The sequence below is a fragment of the Tamandua tetradactyla genome, chromosome 14, assembly GCF_023851605.1.
Source record: "Tamandua tetradactyla isolate mTamTet1 chromosome 14, mTamTet1.pri, whole genome shotgun sequence".
Lineage (NCBI taxonomy): Eukaryota > Metazoa > Chordata > Mammalia > Pilosa > Myrmecophagidae > Tamandua > Tamandua tetradactyla.
The window spans coordinates 74,319,367-74,345,958 of record NC_135340.1 but is presented as its reverse complement, the minus strand read 5'-3'; the positions used below and the strand labels follow the sequence as shown (position 1 = coordinate 74,345,958).

The window sequence follows — 26,592 nt, the reverse complement described above, 5'->3', positions numbered from 1 at the left end:
TGAAGGGGAGGGGTAAAGGGCATGGGATATATGAGTTTTTTCTTTTTATTTCTTTTTCTGGAATGGTGCAAATGTTCTAAAAATGATCATGGTGATCAGTATACAACTATGTGATGATATTGTGAGCCATTGATTCTATAATATAGTTGGACTGTATGTGTGTGAAGATTCCTCAATGAAAATATCAAAAAAAAGCTACTGGAGAATATACTAGAAATGGGTTGGCTTTTACAGTGAGGATTTAAAAAAAAATTTTTTTTAAATATAACATACAAACATGAACATTCTTACCATATGATTATTCCATTCTTGGTGTATGTGTGTATATATATATATATATATATTCATCACCATGATCATTTCTTAGAACATTTGTATCAATTCAGAAAAAGAAAAAAGAAAAAAACTCATATATATCATACCCTTTACCTTTCCCTCTCATCGACTGCTCGTATTTCCATCTACCCAATATATTTTAGCCTTTGTTTCCCCTATTTTTTTCTATACCCTGTACCCACTCCCTTTCACTGATCACTAGCATTTCAATCAACTAAATTTATTTGAACATAATGAGTATTTTTTAGCTTACATATTTACAGTTCTAAGATCATGAAAATGTGCAAATTAAGGCATTAACAGGATGATACCTTCTCTGAAGAAAAGCTATTGGCATTTGGGTCACCTGTGTCATATGGGAAGGCACATGGCTGGCATCTGCTGGTCCCTCTGAGGTTTCACTGCTTTCACCATCTAGCTTCAGTAGCTTCTTCTCTTGGTTTCTATGGGGCGTCTGTGAACTCTCTGGGGGTACATCTCTTATAAAGGACCCCAGGTGATTATTACCCACCTTAAGGCAGCTTCTCAATTGAAATAATCGAATCAAAGGTCTCACTACAATAGGTCTGCTCCCGTAGGAATGTATTTAAAAGAATAGTGCCTTTTCTGGGGTATGTAATAGCTTCAGACTACTACAATGATAAATGGATTTTTCAAAATATCATTTTTCTTTACTAAAAAGTATGTGTATTTATAGTTGTATATTTAGTCAAAATTTCCCATCAGTCAGTGGCAAAAGTTCTTTGATTTTATGAGAAGACAGTATGGGAAGCAAGGATTCAGGTAGGCATTTCTGTTTGTTTGGAGTGGCCTATTTTTAATTATGTCCATGGAATCCCTATTTAGAAGATGTACTTGTCTTTGTTGATTACTTCCTGTAGTAACTTGGAAGCTTAAGGCTCTAAGGATAACTTTCCTAGTCTAGAGTTCTTGTCACAACACCTTGGAGGTCCTAGGAGTTTTTTGCCAAGTGGGCAGATGAGAACACCCTTAAAATAAGGGTGTCGTATTGCCCCGAAATTAAGGAAAATATAAAGATAGATAATCATTAAAAAAAAGGAACATTCATGAAGCTAAAGAGTGTTATCCCACTGACTCGTGTTCACTTGGAAATGGGCTGTTGTTTTTTTCTTTGATATCAACTTTATTGATGTATAATTTACATAAATGAAATATTGTCATTTCAAGTATATAGTTGAGATAAGTTTTTACAAGTGTAACCATTACTAGAATCAAGGTATAGAGCATTTCCAGCATGCCAAGAAGTATTCTCATTCCTCTTTGCTGTCAGTTTCTCCCCACTCCAAGCAATCATGGATCTGCTTTCTGACACTACAGATAGAGTTTGCCTGTTACAGGATGTCATATAAATGAAATTATATTGCATATCTCCTTTTGTGTCTTCAGAAAAGTACGTTATCAGTAGTTTAATTTTTTTCTGTTACTGAGCATTTGTCTTGTACATGTGAGTCACAATTTGTTTCTCTTCACTTGTTGGTGGACAATGGCTTATTTCCAGTTTTTAGCTATTATGAATAAGGTTATTGTGAACATTAGTGTCCAGGCCTTTATATGGACACATACTTTGATTTCTCCTGGAGTGGAATGGCTGGCTCATAGGATTTATTTTTGTATGTTTTACTTAACAAAAAAGTTGTCAAACAGTTTTCTGAAGTGGTTATACTAATTTGCACTCCCACCAGCAATGTATGAGACTTCCATTTGCTCCACACCCTTATAACAGTTGTTAGTCTAGTGGGGTGTGTGTGGTATCTTTTTGTGGTTCTAATTTGCACTTCCCTATTGATTAATGATGTTAAGCAGGTTTCCATGTGCTTATTAGTCATTTGTGTATCTTCTTTTGTGAAAGGTTGGTTCAATTTGTTGGGCTTTTTTTCTTTTTTATAAATATTATCTTATTATTATTGAATTGTAAAAGGTTTTAGTGCATTTTATTTATAAATCCTTTGTTAGGTATATACATTACCAATGTTTTCTGCCAGGCTGTGGCTTACCTATTTTCTTCTTTTCATCTCTTAAAGAGAAGAAGTTTATAAATTTTATGAAGCCCATTTTATTTATTTTTCTTTTATGATTTGAATTTTTTGAGTCTAATATATTTTAATACTCCAAGACCATGATGATTTTTTTCTAGATGCTTATAACTATAGCTTTTATATGTAGTCTGTGATCCAATTCAGTTTAATTTTTGAGTATGATAAGGGGTAAAGATCATGTATAATTCTTTTCAGATGGATATCAGTTTGTTCTGGCACCATTTCTTGAAAAGATCCATTTCCTATTGAATTATCTTGGTGACTTATTTTTAATTTTTATAAGAAAATCTTGTTCAGTTTATTTCCCAAATAGCTAAATTGTGTGACACAGTTCACATTTTTCAGACTTTAAAAAAAGTTATTTAAAATTTGTATCCTTTTAATTTCAATTTGTTCCCCTCTTGCCTCCACTTTGTAGACATTTCAACCTTCGAATGAAGAGGGACACTTCTCTTTTCAGTGATGAATTTAAAGTAGAAACATCAGATAAAATACTTGATTATGATACTTCTCATATTTACACTGGACATATTTATGGTAAGTTGAACTTAAAAAGAATCCTTTAAATTTTTTACACATAATGAAATACGTAATTTGAAGTATAAGCAAATATTTTAGAAGAGAAAGTATAAACGGAGGAAACTGAGTTGTGAAAGATAATGGTCTTTGAGTAATCCTTGGACCTGTTTTTACATGTATTTTAAATATTGAACTATGCAGTACCTTGCTTTTGAAAGGTATCAACTTTTGAGTATCTCTAATACCTCTAAATTGTTCGATTTTTCAGTTTTAATGTCTTCTGTAATTTTCTCATCTTCCAACTCTACAAGCAAGATATTAGCAGTAGTTTTGTGTTTTACCTGAAAAGAGAAGAAATTTTAAATGAAACTGACGATCATCTTAGCAGCCAAAAACGATATGACAGACTCATTTACTGCTCTACCTCCCCCTCATTCTTCCTTCCTCAGAATCTGTGTGCCTTTTTATTTTTGCGAGAGTTTAACTTCAGGTTTTGGAGAAAATGAGAAATTATTCCTTTTTTTAACCTAACCTCACCAGAATCTATTTGCTTTGGTTCATAATTCTAACAAACTTCTCTTACTACACCAGATTTAAAAGGTATGGTAGAGGATGGGATACACATTTAACTCAACAGAAAGTTACATTTAATAGCTTAATAGTGTGAGAAGAACAGAAGTCATAAAAAGGATCAAAAATCAAAACTTGTTTGAGAGTATTAGAGAAGAGCAAAATAGCATTGTTATAACTTAGTATATTAATAAATACTCAATCCTTAATTGTTAAGAAAAAGTTAAAAGCTGTTTGAAATTTCATTTCTACATATACGAGAGATTTCTAGTCAAAATCATAAGATGATGAAAAAATAGAAATGCTTAAAGTGTTTCTTCTTTTTTCATTATGCCAGATACATGAAGCATTTCTTTATTTGAATGTTCTCATGTGTAGTCTAAACCTAATTTTTGTATTAAAAGCTTTTATTATACTTTCATAATTCTGTAACAAAAGGAAAGTGTTTTTCTATCAGTCTAGGCTTTTAATATCAGACCATAGTTTTAAAAATTATTTCTTGATTATTTATCTTCAAGATAATTCAATAATTCAAATTCAGCTTGATATTTTAGGTGAAAGTGAATTTCCCCCATAAATTTATATTCAGGATTTAAAACAATATATTTGTAAGAATGGATTTTTAAAGAAGAATGAATTTGACATTTATATGTAAATCAACTTTTCAAGAGTTTGATGTTTTCATTAATAGGTGAAGAAGGAAGCTTTAGCCATGGTTCTGTTATTGATGGAAGATTTGAAGGATTTATCCAGACTCGTGGTGGCACATTTTATGTTGAACCAGCAGAGAGATATATTAAAGACCGAACTCTGCCATTTCATTCTGTCATTTATCATGAAGATGATATCAGTAAGTACTTAGATTTTATCAAGTATCTTTTAGCAAAAAGGCATATAAATACTTAAAATTGTATGAAGACAAATGAAGCCTGAGCTCTTTTTTCCTGTTATTAATCAGATTAGAAAATAGTTTTATAAGCAAAGTCTCAATTTAATGAATAATAGATCCATATAATGAGGCTATTTCCTTGTCATTCCATGCCAGTCTTGCTTTGTTGATATGACAAATTTTATTTGAACTACAAGTTAACCACCTCAGGTTGAACTAGAAGTCCTGTATTGCTGGTACCAGTCAGACTGATTAATATTAACGTTTGTGTGTGTGTGGCCTACTGAAGGTGGAGAAGCATCATTATCTTCTTATACAAACTAGAATATGGATATTTATGTAGTCTTAAGGGAACATTTTAGGTATTTTTGTAATTTCTGAATATTTCTTTTTGGAAACTTGGAATAATGACCTTACCTCAGCTTGGTAAGATTTCAAGTTTATCATTATGGACTTTGTCCTCTACCACCTTTCTGCTGGGAGAGTTCTTTTACTACATTTTAAAAATGGAAAATGTTTTTAGACTTTACCTTTTAATTATATTATCATGTATATATCCAGCATCATTAATCACTAGACTGTGTCATTGAAATATATAAAATGCATTTATCTCATTTATATTCCTCATGGATGCTCATATTTTATAGGTATACTTAAACTAGTGTCTCAATTTTTGTCTCTTTTCCTAAATTGACAGCTTCTTTCTGGCTTCTCCCCCCCTTTTTTTTGTTTGTTAGCAAAGTTGTGAATTTACAGAATGATCATACATAAAATAAAATACAGGAGTCCCATATATCACTGATTGGTGTGGAACATTTGTTACAATTGATGACACATTTTTATAATTGTACCATTAACTACAGTCCATGTTTTAACTTGTGGTTCACTGTGTAGTGTGGTTCCATGGATTTTTAAATTATTTATTTTTAACTTTTTTTATTGTATGACATATATACAGAGCAAAGAAATAAAATAGCAATAGTTTTGAAAGCATTCTTCAACAAGTAGTTACAGGACAGATCCCAGAGTTTGTCATGGGCTGCCATATAATCCACTCAGATTTTTCCTTCTAGCTGCTACATAATATAGGGGGCTAGAGGGCTTAAGTATTTATCATCATAATTGACGTTTTTTCCTTCTTTTGTTGTGAAAAATAACATATATACAAAAAAGCTATACATTTCAAAGCATAGCACCGTAGTTAGTTGTAGAATATATTTCAGACTTTGACGTGGGTTACAATTCCACAATTTTATGTTCATACTTCTAACTGTTCTAAAATACCGGAGGCCAAAAGAGATATCAATTTAATGCTTCAGCATTCATATTCATTTGTTATATCCTATCTACTACGTTTAACTCCACCATCACCTTTGATCTTTCCACACCTCTCTTTGGTGTTGTTTGGGCTATAGCAATTCTGAATTTTTGATATTGGAAGGGTCTGATAGCGAGATGGAACTATCTGATGTTCTGGAGAGGCTGGGCTAGGTTTCAGGACTTATCTAGACCAGGGATCCATCTGGGGGTTGTAGGTTTCTGGAAAGTAACTCTAGTGCCTGGAACCCTTGTGGAATCTTATATATTGTCCTAGGTGTTCTTTAGAATTGGCTGGAATAGTCCTGGTTGGGGGTTGGCAGGTTACGATAGGTAGCCAACATCTATCTGAAGCTTGCATAAGAGCAACCTCCTGAGTAGCCTCTCGACTCTATTTTAACTCTCTCTGCCACTGATACTTTATTAGTTATGCTTCTTTCCCCCCTCTTGGTCAGGATGTAATTGTTGATCCCACGGTGCCAGATCTGGATTCATCCTTGGGAGTCCTCTCCCACGTCACTAGGGAGACTTTCACCCCTGGATGTCATGTCCCACATGGAGGGAGGCCAATGATTTTACTTGCAGAATTGGGCTTAGAGAGAGTGAGGCCACATCTGAGCAGCAAAAAAGATCCTCTAGAAGTAACTCTTACATATACCTATAGGTAGTCTAAGCTTCTCTACTACTGCATAAACTTCACAAGAGTAAGCCTTATGATCGAGGGCATGACCTATTGATTTGGGTGTCCCTAAAGTTTGACACAGTATCAGGGGATTCCCTGATAGTAAGTGAGGTTTAATAATTCCATGTTCTTTTTCCCCTCCCTCAGGGGACTTTGCCAATACTTTTTGATTATCTGGTTAATATAGTCTAGGATGTTTCCAGGCATTACAATTATCTATACAGGATTAAAGGACCTTTTTCTTATTCTGGGCTCCCTGTGTTTCAGTTGTTCAAATGAGCTATACAGACAGGTTGAGTTAGATTATGCACTAGAGTAAATTTCAGTTACAGACCAAATAAGCCTTTCTTCCATTGCTCTCAAAGAGTATGTGTGGTTCTAAAATATGTCTTTCTTACCCCTGTGTTCTGAATTACTTTAACTCCAACCTGTTCAGCTTTGTTCTTATCTCTAAATATCAGGTTATATATATAAATAAAACAGCCTCTCAAAATTCAGAAATAATAATCACCACTCCTGACTTAATGTGTCTGCTCTAAAAGCTTACAATCTAGATCTCTGTTTTCTCATAAACATTTTCTAAAGGTGACCATGCCATTCTCATTTTTTGTTTCTGGTTTATTTTTATTTTATTTTTCTTAACTTTTTAAATTGTTTAGTAGAAAGTATATGCAAAGCAGAGAAATAAAAAAGCAATAATTTTTGAAGCACTTTTCAAGAAGTGGTTATAGGACAGATCTTAGAGTTTGTCATGGGCTACCATACTGTCCTCTCAGATTTTTCCTTCTACTATTCCAGAATATGGGAGGCTAGAGGGCTTAAATTTTTTTTATCATCACAATCAACTTTTTTTCCTTCTTCTTTTTGTGAAATATTAATATATATGCAAAAAGTTATACATTTCAAAGCACAGAACCATGATTAGTTATGGAACATGTTTCAGACTTTGACATGGGTTACAATTTCACAATTTTAGGTTTTTACTTCTAGCTGCTCTAAAATACTAGAGACTGAAAGAGATATCAATTTAATGATTCAACTTTCATACTCATTTATTAAATCCTATCTTCTATGTATAACTCCACCATCACCTTTGATCTTTCCATACCTCTCTTTAAGGTTGTTTGGGCTATGGCAGTTCTAAATTTTTGATATTTGAAAGGGTCTGTCACTAGTATGGGGAAGGGAGATGGAATAATCTGATGTTCTGGACAGTCGGAGCTGAGTTTCAGTACTTATCTGGACCAGGGACCCATCTGTAGGTTGTAGACTTCTGGAAAGTTACTCTAGGGCCTGGAACCCTTGTGCAATCTTATATATTGCCCTAGGTGTTCTTTAGGAGTGGGTGGGATGGTCTTGATTAGGGGTTGGCAGGTTATCATAGATAGCAAGGTCTACCTGAAGCTTGCATAAGAGCAACCTCCTAGAGGCTACGACTCTATTTGATCTCTCTCTGCCACTGATACTTTATTAATTACACTTCCCCCCCCCCCCCGCCCCCCTTTTGGTCAGGATGTGATTGTTGATCCCACGGTACCAGGTCTGGATTCATCCCTGAGGGAGTCCTCTCCCACATTGCCAGGGAGACTTTCACCCCTGGATATCATGTCCCATGTAAGGAAAGAGCAATGATTTCACTTGCAGAGTTGGACTTAGAGAGAGTGAGGCCACATCTGAGCAACAACAGAGGTCCTCCAGAAGTAATTCTTAGGTATGCCTATAGGTAGTCTAAGCTTCTCCGCTACCTACATAAGCTTCGAGGGCATGGCCTATTGATTTGGGTTTCCCTAAAGTTTGACACAGTATCAGGGGATTCCCTGATGGTAAGGTTAAGTAGTTCTATATTCTTTTTCCCCTCCCTCGGGGGACTTTGCCAATACTTTTTGATTATCTCTTTAATATACTTTAGGATGTTTACAGTCATTATAATAGTCTGTACAGGATTAAAAGACCTATTTCTTATTCTGTGCTTCCTGTGTTTCAGTTGTTCAAATGAACTATAGAGATAGGTTGAATTAGATTATGCACTACAGAAAATTTCAGTTCCAGATCAAATAAACCTTTCTTCCATTGCTCTCAAAGAGTATATGTGGTTCTAAAATATAGACACTGTCTTCCTTACCCCTATGTTTTGAATTACTTTAACCCCAACCTGTTCAACTTCATTCTTATCTCTAAATATCAGGTTATATATATAAAACAGCCTCTCAAAATCCAGAAATAATAATCAACACTCCGAACTTAATGTGTCTGCTTTAAAAGCTTACAATCTAGGCCCCTATTTTCTCATAAGTGTTTTCTGAAAGTGAGCATACCATTGTTATTGGTTTTTTTCTAGCTTATTTTGTCTCAACAGATGTCCCACATGTTCATTCACATCTTTGCATGCCTCATGACTTTGTTCCTTTTTGTAGCAGCACAACCTTCATTCATAAGTATCCACCATCGTTTGCCAATCTGTTTCTCCGTCAGTGCATCCTTCAGCCACCTGCATTCATCAGGCATATCATGTAAAGTCCCCAAAGTCCACAATCCATCAACATTCTCAATTTTAGATAATTTCATTGTTCCCAAGAGAAAGAAGACCATAAAAATACCCTCATGAAATAGGAAATCTAAACCTTCCCTGAACTCTTGTCCCTCCCCCCATTATTTACCTCTGCTGTTGGCTGTGGTAGTGCTGATGGTTTCTTTTTGAACATAGCTCATAGTGTGCAGTAGCAGTTTTCCCCTTACCCTAGACTTAAACACTTTTTGTACAAGAGTCATATCTTTTAAGTAATTCTTGTGAGAACTAATTCGTATTTCTAGTGTTAATCAGTGGGACACATAAGTCTATACAACTCCTTTCAATCTTGTTCATCTTCAGTATGGTAATATAACTTATAGACCCACTAGAAAGCCACCTTCACTCCTATCTGTTCCCTTACATTGGAGTTTAACCTCATCAGCTAATAGTTCACCCATCTTGAACTTCTATGTTTCTCTAAGTCCCCTATACTCTGTAATATAAGCCTCTGATTATACCTTTATGCTCGTCATAAAAGGCAACTCATTTAGAATCTATCCTTTTGTGTTTTGCTAATTTCATTCAGCATTATATCCTTAAGACTCATCCATCTTGTCATGTCCAAAAAGGACGTCATTTTTTCTTACTGCTGCATAATATTCCATCGTGTGTATATACCACATTTTGTTGATCCCCTCATCTGTTGATGGGCATTTGGTTTCTTTCCATCTTTTGGCAATTGTGAATAATGCTGCTATGAACTTCGGTGTGCAAATGTCTGTTTGTGTCGTTGCTTTCAGCTCTTCTGGGTATATACCAAGTAGTGCTATTGCTGGGTCATAGGGCAACTCGATATTTAGTTTCCTAAGGAGCCGCCAAAAAGTCTTCAATAGTGGCTACACCTTTACAAATTCCCACCAGCAGTGCATAAGTGTCCCAGTTTCTCCACATCCTCTCCAACATTTATAGTTTCCTGGTTGTTTAATAGCAGCCATTCTTACAGGTTTGAGGTGGTATCTCATTATAGTCTTGATCTGCATTTCCCTTATAGCCAGTGAAAATGAGCATCTCTTCATGTGCTTTTGAGCCACCTGTATTTGCTCTTCAGAGAAGTACCTATCCATATCTGTGCTGGTTTGAAAGAATGTATGCCCCCTAGAAAAGCCATATTTTAATCAAAATCCCATTTCATAAAGGTAGAATAATCCCTATTCAATACTGTATGTTGAAACTGTAATCAGATCATCTTCCTGGATGATGTGATTTAGTCAAGAGTGGTTGTTAAGTTGGAGTAGGTGATGACATGTCTCCACCCATTTGGGTGGGTCTTGATTGGTTTATTGGAGTCCTGTGAAAGAGGAAACATTTTGGAGAATGAGATTCAGAGAGAGCAGAGAATGCTATAGCACCACTAAGCAGAGTCCACCAGCCAGCAACCTTTGGAGATGAAGAAAGATGCCTCCTGGGGAGCTTCATGAAACAAGAAGCCAGGAGTAGAAGTTAGCAGATGACACCATGTTCGCCACGTGCCCTTCCAGATGAGAGAGGAACCCTGACTGTGTTCACCATGTGCCTTTCCAGATGAGAGAGAAACTCTGACTGTGTTCGCCATAAGCCTTCTCATTTGATAGAGAAACCCTGAACTTCGTCAGCCTTCTTGAACCAAGGTATCTTTTCCTGGATGCATTTGATTGGACATTTCTATAGCCTTTTTTTTTAATTGGGACATTTTCTCAGCCTTAGAACAGTAAACTAGCAACTTATTAAATTCCCCTTTGTAAAAGCCATTCTGTTTCTGGTATATTGCATTCCAGCAGCTAGCAAACTAGAACGATATCTTTAGTCCGTTTTATAATTGAGTTGTTTGTTGTTTTGTTGTTGAGTTGTATGATATGTTTGTATATACAGGAAATCAAAACTTTGTCCCATATGTAATTTCCGAATATTTTATCCCATTGAGTTGCCTGCCTCTTCACCTTTTTGACAAAGTCTTTTGAGGTGCAGAAGCATTTGAATTTGAGTATTTCCCATTTATCTATTTTTTCTTTTGCTGCTTGTGTTTTGGGTGTAAAGTTCAGGATGATACCATGTGCTACTAGGTCTCGAAGATGTTTCTCCATTTTCTTCTAGAAGCTCTATGGTTCTAGTACTTATATTTAGGTGTTTGATCCACTTTGAGTTAATTTTTGCGTCAGATGTGAGATAGGGGAGTCCTTTTTCATTCTCTTGGCTATTGATATCCAGTTCTTCCATGTCCAATTATTGAAGAGACTATTTTGTCCCAGTTGAGAAGATTTGGGGGCCTTGTCAAAAATCAGTTGATCACAGATTTGGTGGCCTATTTCTGTACTTTCTATTCAATTCCATTGGTCAGTGCTTCCATCTTTGTACAGTACCATTCTGTTTTGACCACTATGGCTTTGTAATAGGTTTTAAAATCAGGGAGTGTTAATCCTCCTGTTTTGTTCTTCTTTTTTAGGATGCTTTTAGCTATTTGGAGTCTCGTTCCCTTCCACATGAATTTGGTAGTTAGCTTTTCCAAATCTTCAAAGTAGGCTGTTAGAAATGTATATCAATTTGGGGAGAATTGATAACTATATTTAGCCTTCCTATCCATGAGCAGGGCATGCATGTCTTTCCACCTATTTAGATCTCCTTTGATTTCTTTTAGCAATGTTATGTAGTTTTCTGTGCACAAGTCCTTTACATCCCTAGTTAAGTTCATTCCTAAGTATCTGATTCTTTTAGTTGCTATTTTGAATGGAATTTTTTTCCTTAACTGACACCTGAGCTAGGTCATTGCTTTTGTATAGAAATGTTACTGATTTTTGCATGTTAATTTTATATCCTGCCACCTTCCTGAATTTATTAGTTCAAGTAATTTTACTGTAGATTTCTCAGGATCTTCCAGGTATAGTATCATATCATCTGCAAATAATGAGAGTTTTACTTCCTCCTTTCCAGTTTGGATGATTTTTATTTCTTTGTCCTGCCTGATTCCTCTAGCTAGAACTTCTAGCACAATGTTGTATAATAGTGGTGGCAATATTCAATGTTGAATAATAGTGGATAATAGCATCCTTGTCTTGTACCTGATCTTAGGGGGAAAGCTTTCAGTCTCTCTCCATTGAGTACGATGCTGGCTATCAGTTTTTCTTATATTCCCTTTATCATATTGAGGTAGTTACCTTTGATTCCTATCTTTTGGAGTGCTTTTATCAGAAAAGAATGCTGAATTTTGTTGAATGCTTTTACAGCATCAGTTGAGGTGATCATGTGATTTTTCCCTTTTGATTTGTAATGTGCTCTATTACATTAATTGATTTTCTTGCATTAAGCTATCCTTGCATTTCTGGTATAAACCCTACTTGGTCTTGGTGTATAATTCTTTTAATGTACTGGTGGATTCGATTTGCTAATATTTTGTTGAGAATTTTTGCAAAAGGGAGAGCAAAAGAGCAGTAGAAAGAGTCACTAAAACCAAAAGTTGTTTCTTTGAGAAAATCAATAAAATTTATAGGCCACTAGCAAGACTGACAAAGAAAAAGAGAGAGGATGCAAATAAACAAAATCAGAAAGAGAAGGTATGCATTACCACAGACCTGAAGAAATAAAAGAAATCATGTGGGGAAACTATGAACAGCTATGCCAAACAAACTAGACAAGTTAGATGAAATGGACAAATTCCTGGAGACACACAAACAAGCTACGCTGACTCAGGAAGAAACAGAAGATCTCAACAAACCAATCATAAGTAAAGAGATTAAATCAGTCATCAAAAATCTTCCTACAAAGAAAAACCCACAGCCGGATGGCTTCACAGGGGAATTTTATCAAACATTCCATAAAGCACTAACACCAACCCTGCTCAAACTTTTCCAAAGAACTTAGGAAAAAGGAACACTACCTAACTCATTTTATGAAGCTATTATCATTTTAATACCAAAACCAGATAAAGATGTTACAAGAAAGGAAATCTACAGGCCAGTTTCCCTAATGAGCATAGATGCAAAAATTCTTTCTATAGAAGAGAGTGGTGTATTGAAGTCCCCTGCTATTATTGCTGAAACATCTGTTGCTTCCTTCAGTTTTGCCAATGTCTGTGTCATGTACTTCGGAGCTCCTGGATTGGGAATGTTCTAGTTTGTTAGCTGCCGGAATGCAGCACACTAGAGATACATTGGCTTTTAATAAAAGGGGATTTATTATTATTTATTTATTTATTTATTTATTTATTTTATTAATTAACGGAAAAAAGAAAAAAAAGAAATTAACCCAACATTTAGAAATCATACCATTCTACATATGCAATCAGTAATTCTTAACATCATCACATAGATGCATGATCATCGTTTCTTAGTACATTTGCATCGGTTTAGAAGAACTAGCAACACAACAGAAAAAGATATAGAATGTTAATATAGAGAAAAAAAATAAAAGTAATAATAATAGTAAAAACACAAAAAAACAACCAGACAGACAAAAACAAACAAAAAACAAAACAAAAACAAAAACAACAACAACAAAAAACCTATAGCTCAGATGCAGCTTCATTCAGTGTTTTAACATGATTACTTTACAATTAGGTATTATTGTGTTGTCCATTTTAGAGTTTTTGTATCTAGTCCTGCTGCACAGTCTGTATCCCTTCAGCTCCAATTACCCATTATCTTACCCTGTTTCTAACTCCTGCTGGACTCTGTTACCAATGACATATTCCAAGTTTATTCTCGAATGTCGGTTCACATCAGTGGGACCATACAGTATTTGTCTTTTAGTTTTTGACTAGACTCACTCAGCATAATGTTCTCTAGGTCCATCCATGTTATTACATGCTTCATAAGTTTATCCTGCCTTAAAGCTGCATAATATTCCATCGTATGTATATACCACAGTTTGTTTAGCCACTCGTCTGTTGATGGACATTTTGGCTGTTTCCATCTCTTTGCAATTGTAAATAACGCTGCTATAAACATTGGTGTGCAAATGTCCGTTTGTGTCTTTGCCCTTAAGTCCTTTGAGTAGATTCCCAGCAATGGTATTGCTGGGTCGTATGGCAATTCTATATTCAGCTTTTTGAGGAACCGCCAAACTGCCTTCCACAGTGGTTGCACCCTTTGACATTCCCACCAACAGTGGATAAGTGTGCCTCTTACTCCGCATCCTCTCCAGCACTTGTCATTTTCTGTTTTGTTGATAATGGCCATTCTGGTGGGTGTGAGATGATATCTCATTGTGGTTTTGATTTGCATTTCTCTAATGGCCAGGGACATTGAGCATCTCTTCATGTGCCTTTTGGCCATTTGGTTTCCTCTTCTGATAGGTGTCTGTTCAAGTCTTTTTCCCGTTTTGTAATTGGGTTGGCTGTCTTTTTGTTGTTGAGTTGAACAATCTCTTTATAAATTCTGGATACTAGACCTTTATCTGATATGTCATTTCCAAATATTGTCTCCCATTGTGTAGGCTATCTTTCTACTTTTTTGATGAAGTTCTTTGATGCACAAAAGTGCTTAATTTTGAGGAGCTCCCATTTATTTATTTCCTTCTTCAGTGCTCTTGCTTTAGGTTTAAGGTCCATAAAACCGCCTCCAATTGTAAGTTTCATAAGATATCTCCCAACATTTTCCTCTAACTGTTTTATGGTCTTAGACCTAATGTTTAGATCTTTAATCCATTTTGAGTTAACTTTTGTGTAGGGTGTGAGATATGGGTCTTCTTTCATTCTTTTGCATATGGATATCAAGTTCTCTAGGCACCATTTATTGAAGAGACTGTTCTGTCCCAGGTGAGTTGGCTTTAAAAGGGGATTTATTTCATTAGTTCTTCAGGGGAAGGGCAGGTAACTTTCAATGAGGTTCTTTCTTATGCAGGAAAGCACAGAGTGATCTCTGCTGGCCTTTTCTCCAAGCCTCTAGGTTCCAACAACTTTCCCTGGGTGATTTCTTTCTGCCTCTCCAAAGGCCTGGGCTGAACTGCGAGTGCTTAGATGAGGTATGCTGAGCTGCTTGGGCTGTGCTATGTTGCACTCTCATTTAAGCAGCAACCAATTAAGTCAAACAACATTCACTGCAGCAGGCATGCCTCCTTACTGACTGCAGATGTAATCAGCAACAGATGAGGTTCACGTACCATTGGCTCATGTCTACAGCAACAGAACTAGGTGCCTTCACCTGGCCAAGTTGACAACTGAGTCTAACTACAACAGGGAGCATAAACATTTATGATTGTTATATCTTCTTGGTGAACTGACCCTTTAGCTAGTATATAGTGTCCTTTTTTGTGTCTTATGGTGTCTTCATTTAAGGTCTATTTTGTCCAGTATTAGTATAGGTACTCCTGCTTTCTTTTGGTTACAACTTCTGTGGAAAATCTTTTTTCATCCTTTCACTTTCTATCTATTTGTATCCTTGTGTCTGGGTTTATTTTCTTTTAGGTAAATTTTCAGTTGAACTTATATTCGTTTTCTGGACAACCAGATGAGTCTCTTATAAGCAGCATATAGCTGGATTATGTTTCTTAATCCATTCTGCTAATCTGTATCTTTTAATTGGTAAATTTAGTCTGTTAACATTCAAAGTTATTTCTGAAAAGGTGTTTCTTGAATCCACTATCTTATGTTTTTTATTTTATTTTTCAGATCTATATATTCTTTTCCCTCTTTCTCTTGTATTTTTTAAGTTACCCTTAGTGGTACTCTTCAATTCTGTGCCCTCCTCCTGACCTCCCCTCCTGTCTTTTTTTTTTTTCCAGCTGGCAGAATTCCTGGTAGTATTTCTTGTGCGGCCAATCTCTTGTTGACAGATTCTTTCAGGACTTTTTTGTCTGTGAAAATTTTAATCTCTCCCTCAGTTTGGAAGGACAGTTTAGCTGGGTACAGAATTTTTGGCTGAAAATCTTTCTCCTCTAGGATCTTGACTATGTCATGCCACTGCCTGGTCGCCAGGTGCTCATTAAGTGGTCTGAACTCAGTCTTATTTGGTTTTCCTTATATTCAGTAGAATGTTTTCCTCTTGCTGCTTTCATGATTTTCTGCTTCTCTTTATCATTTGACAAACTGATTAATATGAGTCTTGGGAAGGCCTATTTGGATTTATTCTGTTTGGAGTTCATTGGGCTTCTTTAACGTGTACCTTTATGTCCTTTATGAGGGTTGGGAAGTTTTCCCCTATTATATCCTCAACTATTTTTTCTAGCCCTTCACTCCTCTCTTCTCCTTCTGTGACACCAATGAATCCAATATTTGTGTGCTTTGTTTTATCTTTCATTTCCCTGAGATCAAGTTTAGTTTTTTCCATCTTTTTTGCTATTTGCTGTTTTGAGTCTTTGAAGTCAGTTGTGCTTTCATCTATATTACTTATGCTTTCTTCTGTCGCTTTAAATGTGGTGTTGTGTACCTCTTGTATGTTTTTTATTTGGTCACCAATCTTTAATCTCTGTGATAATCACTGTTTTTCTATTTATTTTTTCAAATTCCTCTTTATGCTCTTCTACTGTCTTCTTGATCTTCTTTATGTCCTTTGCTATCCCACTTATTTTATTAAATAGAGTTGTATGAACATCTTTGATAGTTATTGCTATGTCTGTGTCTCCTCTGGTGTTTTAATTTGGTCATTAGGCAGGGCTATATCTGTCTGCATTGCGATAGCTTAATGATCTTCTGGTGTCATTGTGGCATGTAAATATCTTGACTGATTTACTTTGGGAGTTGATTTCTTTCAGTTGTTTAAAGCCTTGTGTTTGTGGGATTGTTGTACAGCAGGGAGCAAGGTATGATGTGGGGCACTCAGTGCGGTGATTTGTTTCAGGGCAGGTATAGGCACAGTTTGGGGATTTTACGCTGATGCTTGTGAATGTGGGCTCCCAGCCAGGGAGGATGTAGCTGTGTGTGTGCACCAGTCTTGGGGGCGTAACCGTGTTATACGCTGATGTAACACATGGGACCTTTTGTGCACATGTGTAGAGGTCTGATAGCAGGTCGGCATTATGCCTTTTTATGGCTTGAAGGGCTCATGTGACCGACTGTGCAGGTCTGCGCTTTCTCAGAGCTGGAAAGTGTGGTTGAGGGCTATGCACATGTGCTGTTTTAGGAATGTTGTAAAGTGCCGTTCCCAGAGCTGAATGACCACCTCAGTCATCCTGCTGTCCCTTCTCTAACTTTTCCATGGAGCAGGGCTAATCTTGAACTACTCTATTTGGCTATCTTCCCAAAAGTCCTTTTTGTGTCACTTTTAGTGGGAAGGAGGTACCAAAAGGAAAGTGAAAAGAGGAATGAAAGAATTGAATTGCAAAGTATTGGTAAAGAATGGCATAGTTGGATTCCATTTTGAACAATATTAACTAGAGTGATAATACCATTACAGAAATAAGGCAAGTTTTCTGGAGTACTTCAAAAAAGAGTCCCAGGTATACTTGGATCAACTACTTATGCATATTCAGTTGTGACAAATGATGGTAGTATGTAGACAGTTGGAAGGATTGAGAAAAGAGGTGCTTTGATTATTTGATAATTATTTCAGATATAATTATAAGGGCATGTAACTTCAGAATTTCCATAGTGTATATAAGTATACTGATTAATCTTTCCACTGTAAGTTTTAATTTACACGTTTCTAAGCATTGATCGTAAATATAGGACTCAAATTTAAGAACAGTGACAGAATATGCCAGTTTGAAACTGTTGTGTATCCCAGAAAAGTCAAATTCTTTTATCCTGATTTGATATTGTAGGGTGGGGTCTTTTTCATTAAGTTATTTACATGAAGGTGTGACCCACCCTATTGTGGGTGGAAACTTTTTTATTTGTTTATTTTTTGGGGGTACTTGGTTTGAAAATCGAACCCAGGTCTCCCACATAGAAGGTAGACATTCTAACCACTGAACTACCCTTGCACCCTGGGTGGGAACTTTTGATTAGGCAGTTCCCGTGGAGATGTGTGTCTGCCTATTCAGTGTTTGTCTTGCTCTGTTTACTGGAGTCCTTTAAGAGGAAACCATTTTGGAAAAAGCTTCAGAGCCTACATAGAGATGTTTGGAGATGCAGAAAGGAAACGTCCCCAGGGAATCAGTTTGAAACAAGAAACCAAAGGACCAGAAGATGCGAACCATGTGCCTTCCCAGATTTGCCTTTCTTGAGTCAAGGTATTTTTTTCTGGATCCCTTAGCTGGACATTTTTATGGTCTTAGAACTGTAAACTTGTAACTTAATAAATTCCTTTTATAAAAGCCAAACATGTTCTAGTTTTTAACAAACAAGAACATGTTATTTGAAAGAAGTATGAAAATTCAGAGGTATGGTTGAATCTGACTTTGCTTTTTTCCTGAGCTTATTTTTAGGGAAATATAAAATTTCTCCAGACGTCTCACAGGTATAAACCCAGGAAAGTTGAGAAGGCCATGAGAAATGGTAGCTATTTTAAAAATAACATTTAGTTAGAAATATAAAATACTTAATGGGAGCCCTTTTTAATTACTTTTTTTAGCTTTTTTTATTGTATAACATATATACAAATTAAAGAACCTATTTTTAATTGTGAGCTACTTAATTCATTTTAGTAGAATTTGTAGGAAAATATCCCCAGTGTTTTCACATTATGAAGCCAAAAATTTATTTTATTTAGAGAGTAATACTCAAGAAAATTTTAGATCAAGACTTTTTTTGATTGATTACCATGTAAATGTATATATACATATATCTGCAAATGTATATGTTTTAAAGTAAACGTATCTGAAATTATTTATTGTAGCTATAAAACACTTTATTTCATATAAAATATTTTTAACCAGCAGTGAGTGAACATTTCAAAAATATAAGATTATTTTATAATAACAAAGCCTCTTATGTTGTAAATTGGCTTTAAAACTCATCTAGGAAAGAAAATTGTTATGATGGGGAAAAAAAAAGATGTTATGATGGGAGAAAGCATAGCTGTTACTCTGACTGCAATAATATTACTTTTTAGCTGCCATAAGTTGGGAACTTTAAAAAAGAAGAGAAACTGGCATCTTTGGCTTTGAGTAACCCATTTCTTCCTTTGTCTGTTGTGTTTTAGTTTCCTGCTTAAAGCAGATATCATGAAATGAGTTGACTTAAATAATGGGAAGTTATTGGTCTACAGTTTGAGGCCAAGAAAATGTCTAAATCAAGTCATCATCAAGGGCCTTTTTTCCTAAAGACCAGCTGCCAGTGATCCTTAGCTCCTCTGTTACGAGGCAAGGCTCATGGCAGTGTCTGCTGGTCTCTCCTTTCTCTTCCCGGTTTCATTGATTTCAGCTTCTTGCTTCCATGACTTTCTTTCTCTTTGTCTGAATTGCATTCACTTATAAAGGAGTCCAGTAGTTGAATTAAGACCTATCCTGAATGTGGTGTGTCATGCCTTAACTGAAGTAGCTTGATCAAAAGAGCCTATTTAGAATAGTTTATACCCACAGAAATGGATTAGTTTTAAGAACATGTTTTCTGGGGTACATACAGCTTCTAACCACCAGAGAATGTTAATTCACAAGTTTAATAGATGGAAATAATAGTCACTTTAAATCAATGTGCTGAAAGTTTTCATGTTGAATTCTGATTTTCTCTCTTGGCTGTAAGTTAAAAGTGGAATAAAATCAGCAGTAATTGAGAAAAGTCAAAGAATTGACAATATTGAGCTATTATTGATAGGTGAAGGAAAATATTATGAAAGACAGCTACAAATTCATTATTTCTGGAGAGTTATGATTGATTGATTTATTAATTAATATTATTTGATTGCCTGTTCTGTGTATAAGACACTTTTAGAAACGGAATTCAGTGATAAAAAGGGCAAAGTTTCTGTCCTCTTGTACTTCAGCGTCTATTGATTCTATTTATAATATACCAGAATAATGAAGTAATGTTTGTCCTGTTCGTCTGACATCCATGGTCCCCTTGGTTGGTTGTCAGCCCTATCTCTTTCTTCTTAATAACCATAGGGGTGGGAGGGACATGCCTTGCCCCTCTTTCCTATCTCTGTTCTCTGGGAGATCAGTGCTGTGAGTGCATGTGAAAAGGAGGCCATCTCAGTCCAGTGCTCTTCCCAGAGACAAATACACTATACCCTTTTTATCTTGTGCCCACTGTCCCCAAACAGAAATTGGATTTTGGGGAATGAGCAAAAGGTACTTGAGATAAAGGGATTCCTGTTAACTGAAATTATAAGGGAGAGGGTTATTTGAAGGTCTTCGTTACCCATTCCTTCCTCCTTCTAAACTCATCTCTCATTCCAAAATGTGTTTTAGATTTATTTTTCCTCCTTTTTCTCAGTAAACTGTTATTCATTTTGGCAACTTTGGGGGTAAATGACAATTTTTATATGCAAAGATCCCTGTCCAAATAGGAAGGGGTTGGGGCCTGAGCTCCGCCCCCTGAGACCTATTAACAAAACAACTTTTTATGCATTATTTGTCTGTGAGGTTACTCTATTTCAAAGTTGGTTAAAACAATCAAAGGATTTTGTTTTATTTATGATAGCATGTTATTAGGGGGGATCACACCCAGTTTTTTTTTTGGTGAGGGGGGAGGTGCATGGGTACATCCAGTTTTTTACCCTTAAAAGAATTTTTCCCATAGATATGGCCTTGGATCTTGCCTAATCTGCCTGCCACATAGAAGGAGGGGTGTCCTGCTAGGAATAGGAGGATACAAAGTCTAGTCTGGTCTAGTGAGAAGTGGGTCTTTTAGGCATAGTTCTGTGGGGTAGGGAATCTGAACTGTAAATATTTTCTCTAGCCCAAGCGGATAATTGAGAGTTAACTGGAGCTATTTCCTGCTTGGGATTGGTGTCACAATATATGTATTATTTATGTTTGTACCTTCTACTGTAGAGCAAAACAAAAGCAAGAGGTTGGCATGCAAAGGAACTGGAAGAAGGGCAATAGATCTAAAGCTGATCTTTGTTTTAAATAGGCTGAATATTCTACACCCATGACTCATTCTTTGTGAAAGAATATGCTGTTTGGCCTTTTCAGGGAAACTATAACACATCCTATGATTTAACATTTCAATGAGGGCTTATTCATTAGTTGAACAAAAGCTTTTTCTAGAAATAGGGATTATATTGTCAGTAATTTTAGAGGGAAAATGTCATTGTCCATTTTTACAGTTAATGTGGTGGTCAAGAAAAATGGGCTTTTTTAGAGGTTTTGAAAATATATAGGAAAATTTTATACTTGCCCCCTTTTTATCTGTTGGGAGAGGTTTGTACTGATAGAATTTGAATCATACAAAAATACTTTTGTTTGCTTTGAAAACTTTTTTTTTAAACCCTAAACATTAAGCTTTCAAAATAAATTTATATTTAATTTATGATATATGAAATGCAGTTTGCAAAGAAATAGACACTCTAAGCACTCAAATTCTTGGAATTTCTAATGTTTTAAATTAAATTATTATATAAATATTAGTTTTATTTTTTCATTCCCCTAGATATTTTTAACTATTAGTAGGTTTTAATGCTTTAACAAAAAATGTTGAAGGTGATGGGACTATTGTAAATTTTCTCATGCATTATTAAAATTGCTTCGTCATTTAATAGGCCTGCAATACTGTGCAAAGTAAGGGTCTCCTGTAGTCATCTAGGTGAATAGGATTGAGAATGGTCCCTGCAAATACGATGTAATTGCCCAGTAGCATTAATGACTTTTAAACGAAAATTGTCAACATAAAGTTATTTTTTGGTCCCGTGCAGCTGCAGCAATGTTGTTAGAGGGTTAAATTTAAAAAGGGTTTGGTTGAGAGCCAAACAGAGAGGGGTATCAAGGGAGTTGAAGGCAAGTGCAATGGAATAATTATAGTAAATCTAATTGACTATGGAATTTAAGTTGGATAAGGAGGAGAAAGAGAATATTGGGGTGCCAGATAGTGAACATGGTTGTGACATTGGTGGGATTGAAGCGATTTTGTGGGATTGAAGAATTTTCATGGGATTGAAGGATTATTGGAATCTAGAGGGAATGTGCTGAAAATATAAGTGGTGGGAAGAAAGCAGGATGTTGGAAATTGAAATTGTGAAACGGTTCTGGTTATCAGAAATGAGAGTTTGAAAAGTATAATCATGCAAATGAGAAGGTAAGGTGATACAAGATCATCATAGAAAAGGAAATCTGAGTATATTAGAAAGATTATCAGTATGACTGTTGAAATCACTAAGAATTGTGACAGGGTGGCATCAAAGAAGATAACAGTTAAGTCATTACCTAAAATTTTAAGGGAATAGAGAGAAGTAGTGACTTGGGGATAACAAAGTGACTGTAATAAACTGGGGTAGTCACTGCCCTCATAACTATAAAAGCTGGACCACATTGAGAATAGTTCCTGGTGGTCCCAAGGCAGAAAGTTGTACATAACTGTGAGCACAGTGTGAAGTGAGGGCAGGAGACTATCTTCCTAAGAGTTGGTTATTCTGGAGTTCTCTTGCACTCCTGATGGCAGAGAGACTCCTGATGGAAAAGAGGAATGCTGCAGAAGGATTCTCTTGACCCCTGTCAAATGATGGACTACTGGGGGTGATTTTATGGAATGTAGATATTCTTTTGATTCCATTCAAGTACAGCCTCTGGGAAGAGCAAGGCAATCTTATTACTGAATCTAGGCCATCTTTTCACCCCTAGAGAGTAGCAGTTTGCTGAGTGGTGGTTCTATTTAAGTTTCTGCTGGCTTCCTCTCAATTCCTGCTGATAAGCCCACAGGCGGTATGATGTTACTCTGAGCACTAGCACTTGTTCTGCCTCTCACTTTGTGTGGAGAAGTGGTAGAAAGAAATTCACTCTATTATCAACTATACACACAGCATCACAAACACACATATGTGTGTGTGTATATGCATATTTATGCATGTAAATATTTCAAGTGGTATTTTACCAAGTAAATCAAGTAAATGACATACCATTGGACAGTACTTGTTTATTTGGTTACCTTAATTTCAATTAAAATAATTCCTTAACCTTAATGTTCAAATGCTTAGCATCAGTGCCTACCAGTTCATTGATGACAACATCAATATATTTAATATTATTTATTTAGTATTATTAATTATTAATGTCTTTAAAGTATATTTTACATGAATACTATATAATATGGAATGCTGAATATATATAATATATATGTAATGTATAGCTCCTTTGTGCTATCTAGGAGCATATTCAAAATATGTTTCATAATATGCTTCGAATGAAGGTAAATCTTAATTTCTATAATGAACGGATTACTCTGTTATTTCTCAAATTAAAACAAAATTTGGGGAGGTGTGACGGTGGCTCAGTGGCAGAATTCTTGCCTGCCATGCCGGAAACCCATGTTTGATTCCTGGTGCCTGCCTGTGCCAAAACCCCCCCCACAAAATTTGACATATTAGCTGACATCTTTAATGTATTAGTTGATTTAAATTATATATGGAAGCAAAAAAATTGCTTGTTTGTATTTATTATGTTGTGTACTATAACTAGACCGCTTATGAACCTTATAGTGTATTAGTTTCTAAAACTGAACATCTTGCATTATGAAAATAAATCCCTTTTGAAAAACAATTTGAAAAGCGATGATAGTATGCATTTTTCTAAGCATGCAAAATATTGAATCTGGGTTTTACAGAAGTCTATAAACATATGTCTTTAGTTAATAGATGGAATTGTTTCTGTAATATCGTCAACTTACCTGTATGACTAGTATTTTGACAAGTTTTATCTTTGATTTGGTGAAAGTTAGTAATAAATTAAACATTGATAAAATAAAACAATAAATATTGACACTACTAAAGACTTTCTGATATGCTCAGTCAAGTTTATTTTGGTATTGTCTGTGATAACAACAATTTGCCAAATGCTGAATTTGTAGATCAGTTGTAAATGAGTCCTGTTCTCCTTGACAAGTTCTCACCAGGTATTAAGGTGACACTAACTGCAGTACTGAACCGTATCCAAATTTCTGTGACAAAATGCACTAAAAGCTCTTGTCTCATGATGTAACAAGTCCATTGTAGGTATTCTTCGACAGGTAGCTTTTCTTCAAGCAGTGATTCAGGAGTCCAGGCTCCTTTATTTTATGCTTTAGAATTCTGCTGTTCCCAAGTTGTCTCCTGCCTCTCCTGTCAGAAGAGGAAAAGAGCATGAGAGATCCTGGTTAGGGCACTGCCTTATTGCTCACGTTCCTTTGGCTAGAACTCGGTTATATGTCATATCTAACTCGGAACGGAGGCTGAGAAATTTAATCTATATTTCTCCCCAGGGAAATGATGAACCACTTTGGTTAATAACTGCCAAAGTAAAATTGTTTGTTTTTCAAATACAGTTTTTGAGCATTAATTTTTTTTTTAATTGGTTAAATGATTGATGTGCTGGTATGAGGATTGTTAGGGAAGATTGTATAGTTTGGTAAACAACTTATGTCCCTCTTTACACCTAAACTTTTTTTGTATTTCTAATATTTTGTAGTAGGGAAGTATGGAATGTAGGGGAACCAGGTATAGAGGACATTTAAGGAAAGTTCATCTGAAATTAGGTCATAAGTATTTAATCATAGGACTTGAAAGTCTATGTTAAACATTTCTTTATTGGGGGGGGGATATTATCTGTGTCTGTGCTTATGTTTGTGAAAGATAGCAGTTTGGGTTGGGGGTGGTTTAAGGAACTTTGTGATAAATTTGAACTGTAGTTAAAAATAGCTATTATGGAGGGGGAATCTAATTCAACCTTAAGAATATAATCATATTTTGTTAAATATACATTTATTTTATATAACTTAAATTAGCCTAAGGAAAATGTTAAAATGTGGTTATGTTAATTTAAATATCGACTTTATTCTTACAAATTGAATTAAGGCAGTACAAAATGCTTGACTCAAAAGAAAAATAAGAACATAACATACTAATTGAACCATAAGTTAGTTGCTTATCACATTGGAACAGAAATTGAAACAAGGTTTTGAAAATACATAAATTGATCTCATTCATTTTCTATGGTAAAATATTTTTTATATCAGTATTTCAAGAGCATTTTAAATGTATCTGGCTAGTTGCTGACAGGGTCAGCTGATAGGGTCAGAAACAAGATGCACCATATACATTGTTGTCTTTAAGAAATTGATAAGCAGTTTATTTTCTTATCTCATGATTTAAGGGGAAGGTAGCCAAAGAATCATACCACATTTGATGAATTATTTTTAGTTGCTGGAGACCTTACTATTCCCAGAATTGGGGTGAAATAGCACAAAATGCTGGATACATAAATGCCCAGTGTAAGAATATGAACTTGGTTTTATATAATAATGAGAACAAGGTAGGAAAGCTCCAATAAATTTAGTTTATTAACTGGCTAAGGAACCTCTGTGTGTGTGTCTGCATGCACAGTTGGCTATGAGTATGCCTATACATTTTTTCTTGTTGGGGTTTTGTGTCAATCTCTTAAGAAATATTAGTGAATTTTTTGTTTTATGTACAGCAAATTTTTAATGAACATCTATATTCCAGGCACTTTGTTAGGCACTGAAAAAGGAAACAGATAAAGCTGTTGTCATCAGAATACTCAGACAGTGTATATTAGATGGGAAATGAGTTGTAGGAACAAGCACAGCACTAAATTGTACTAATGCTAGGCAAGGCTCAGACACAACTGCTGAGTATGCACTTTTCTAATAGTATAATAATCACTTGATATGGTTGATAAGTCAATACATGTTGTAGAGGTGATACTACTTGTTTGATTTATGTTTGTAATGAGGAATGCAAGAAGTTGTGATAATTTTCAGGCATTGAACATGAAATACTATATTTTCTTCTCATTAATTATTCTCAACACCTTGCATTAGTGTGATACCTTTGCTACAATTGATGAAAGAATATTATTATAATTGTGCTATTAACTATGGTCTATGATTTACGTTAGGGTTCACTGTGTTTTATAGTCTTTTTTAAAAAAAATTTTATTCTGTGTTGTGTGGCTATAGAAAGGAATGAAGTCATGAGGCATGCAGTGAGGTGAATGAACCTTGGGGACATTATGTGGTATAAAATAAGCCAAAAATAAAAAGGACAAATATTTGTATGGTTTCTTTTAGAAAATAATTATAAGAAAATTGAGGCCTAGATTGTAAGTTCTTAGAGCGTTTAGTCCGGAACTATAAATGCTATTTCTAGATTTTTGAGATGCTGTGCTGTATATCTATAACTTGGTATCTCCCTGGAACTTTGGCTACCTGTGTGACACCTAAGACACCTAAGAAAGTCAGCATTGCTACATATAACAACTGTTAAAAAGACCAAAAAAGAGATCTGACTTCAATTAGAGATAAGAATGAAGCCAGTCGGCTGGGAATAAGGTAAATCAGAAAACAGGGGCAAGGATGACATTGTATTTTCAAACTTCACCTACTGTATGAACACCAAAAGAAGAAAGGTTTATTTTGTCCAAAACCTAAATTTTCTGTACTGTGTTATCTAACTCAACCTATCTGGATAGTTCATTTAAACAACCCAACCACATGGAGCCAAGAATGGGAACGAGGGCTTGTAATTCTGTATAACTTAATGTAATGCCCCAATACATCCCAGAGTATGTTAAAGTCTCTTCAGTGTCAGGAGAAAGATATGAAGCAATTAAGCTTTACCACTGGGGAAACCTCTGATAATGTCTCAAACATTAGGGACTCCCAAGTCAGTAGACCAACCCCTTGACTTTTTTTTTTTTTTAAGAAAACAAGCAATAC

General features: G+C 35.4%; 1 protein-coding gene across 3 annotated transcripts in view; it reads left to right on the top strand.

The window, feature by feature from the left end:
* The window catches only part of ADAM10 (ADAM metallopeptidase domain 10), a 216,527-nt gene that overhangs the window by 106,330 nt on the left and 83,605 nt on the right, over positions 1-26,592 (top strand). For all 3 annotated transcript variants that reach the window (XM_077128032.1, XM_077128033.1, XM_077128034.1), the window contains 2 exons: positions 2,812-2,930; positions 4,174-4,332. In XM_077128032.1, coding sequence (XP_076984147.1) covers positions 2,812-2,930; positions 4,174-4,332 — 278 coding nt within the window. The remainder of the gene's footprint in view (positions 1-2,811; positions 2,931-4,173; positions 4,333-26,592) is intronic.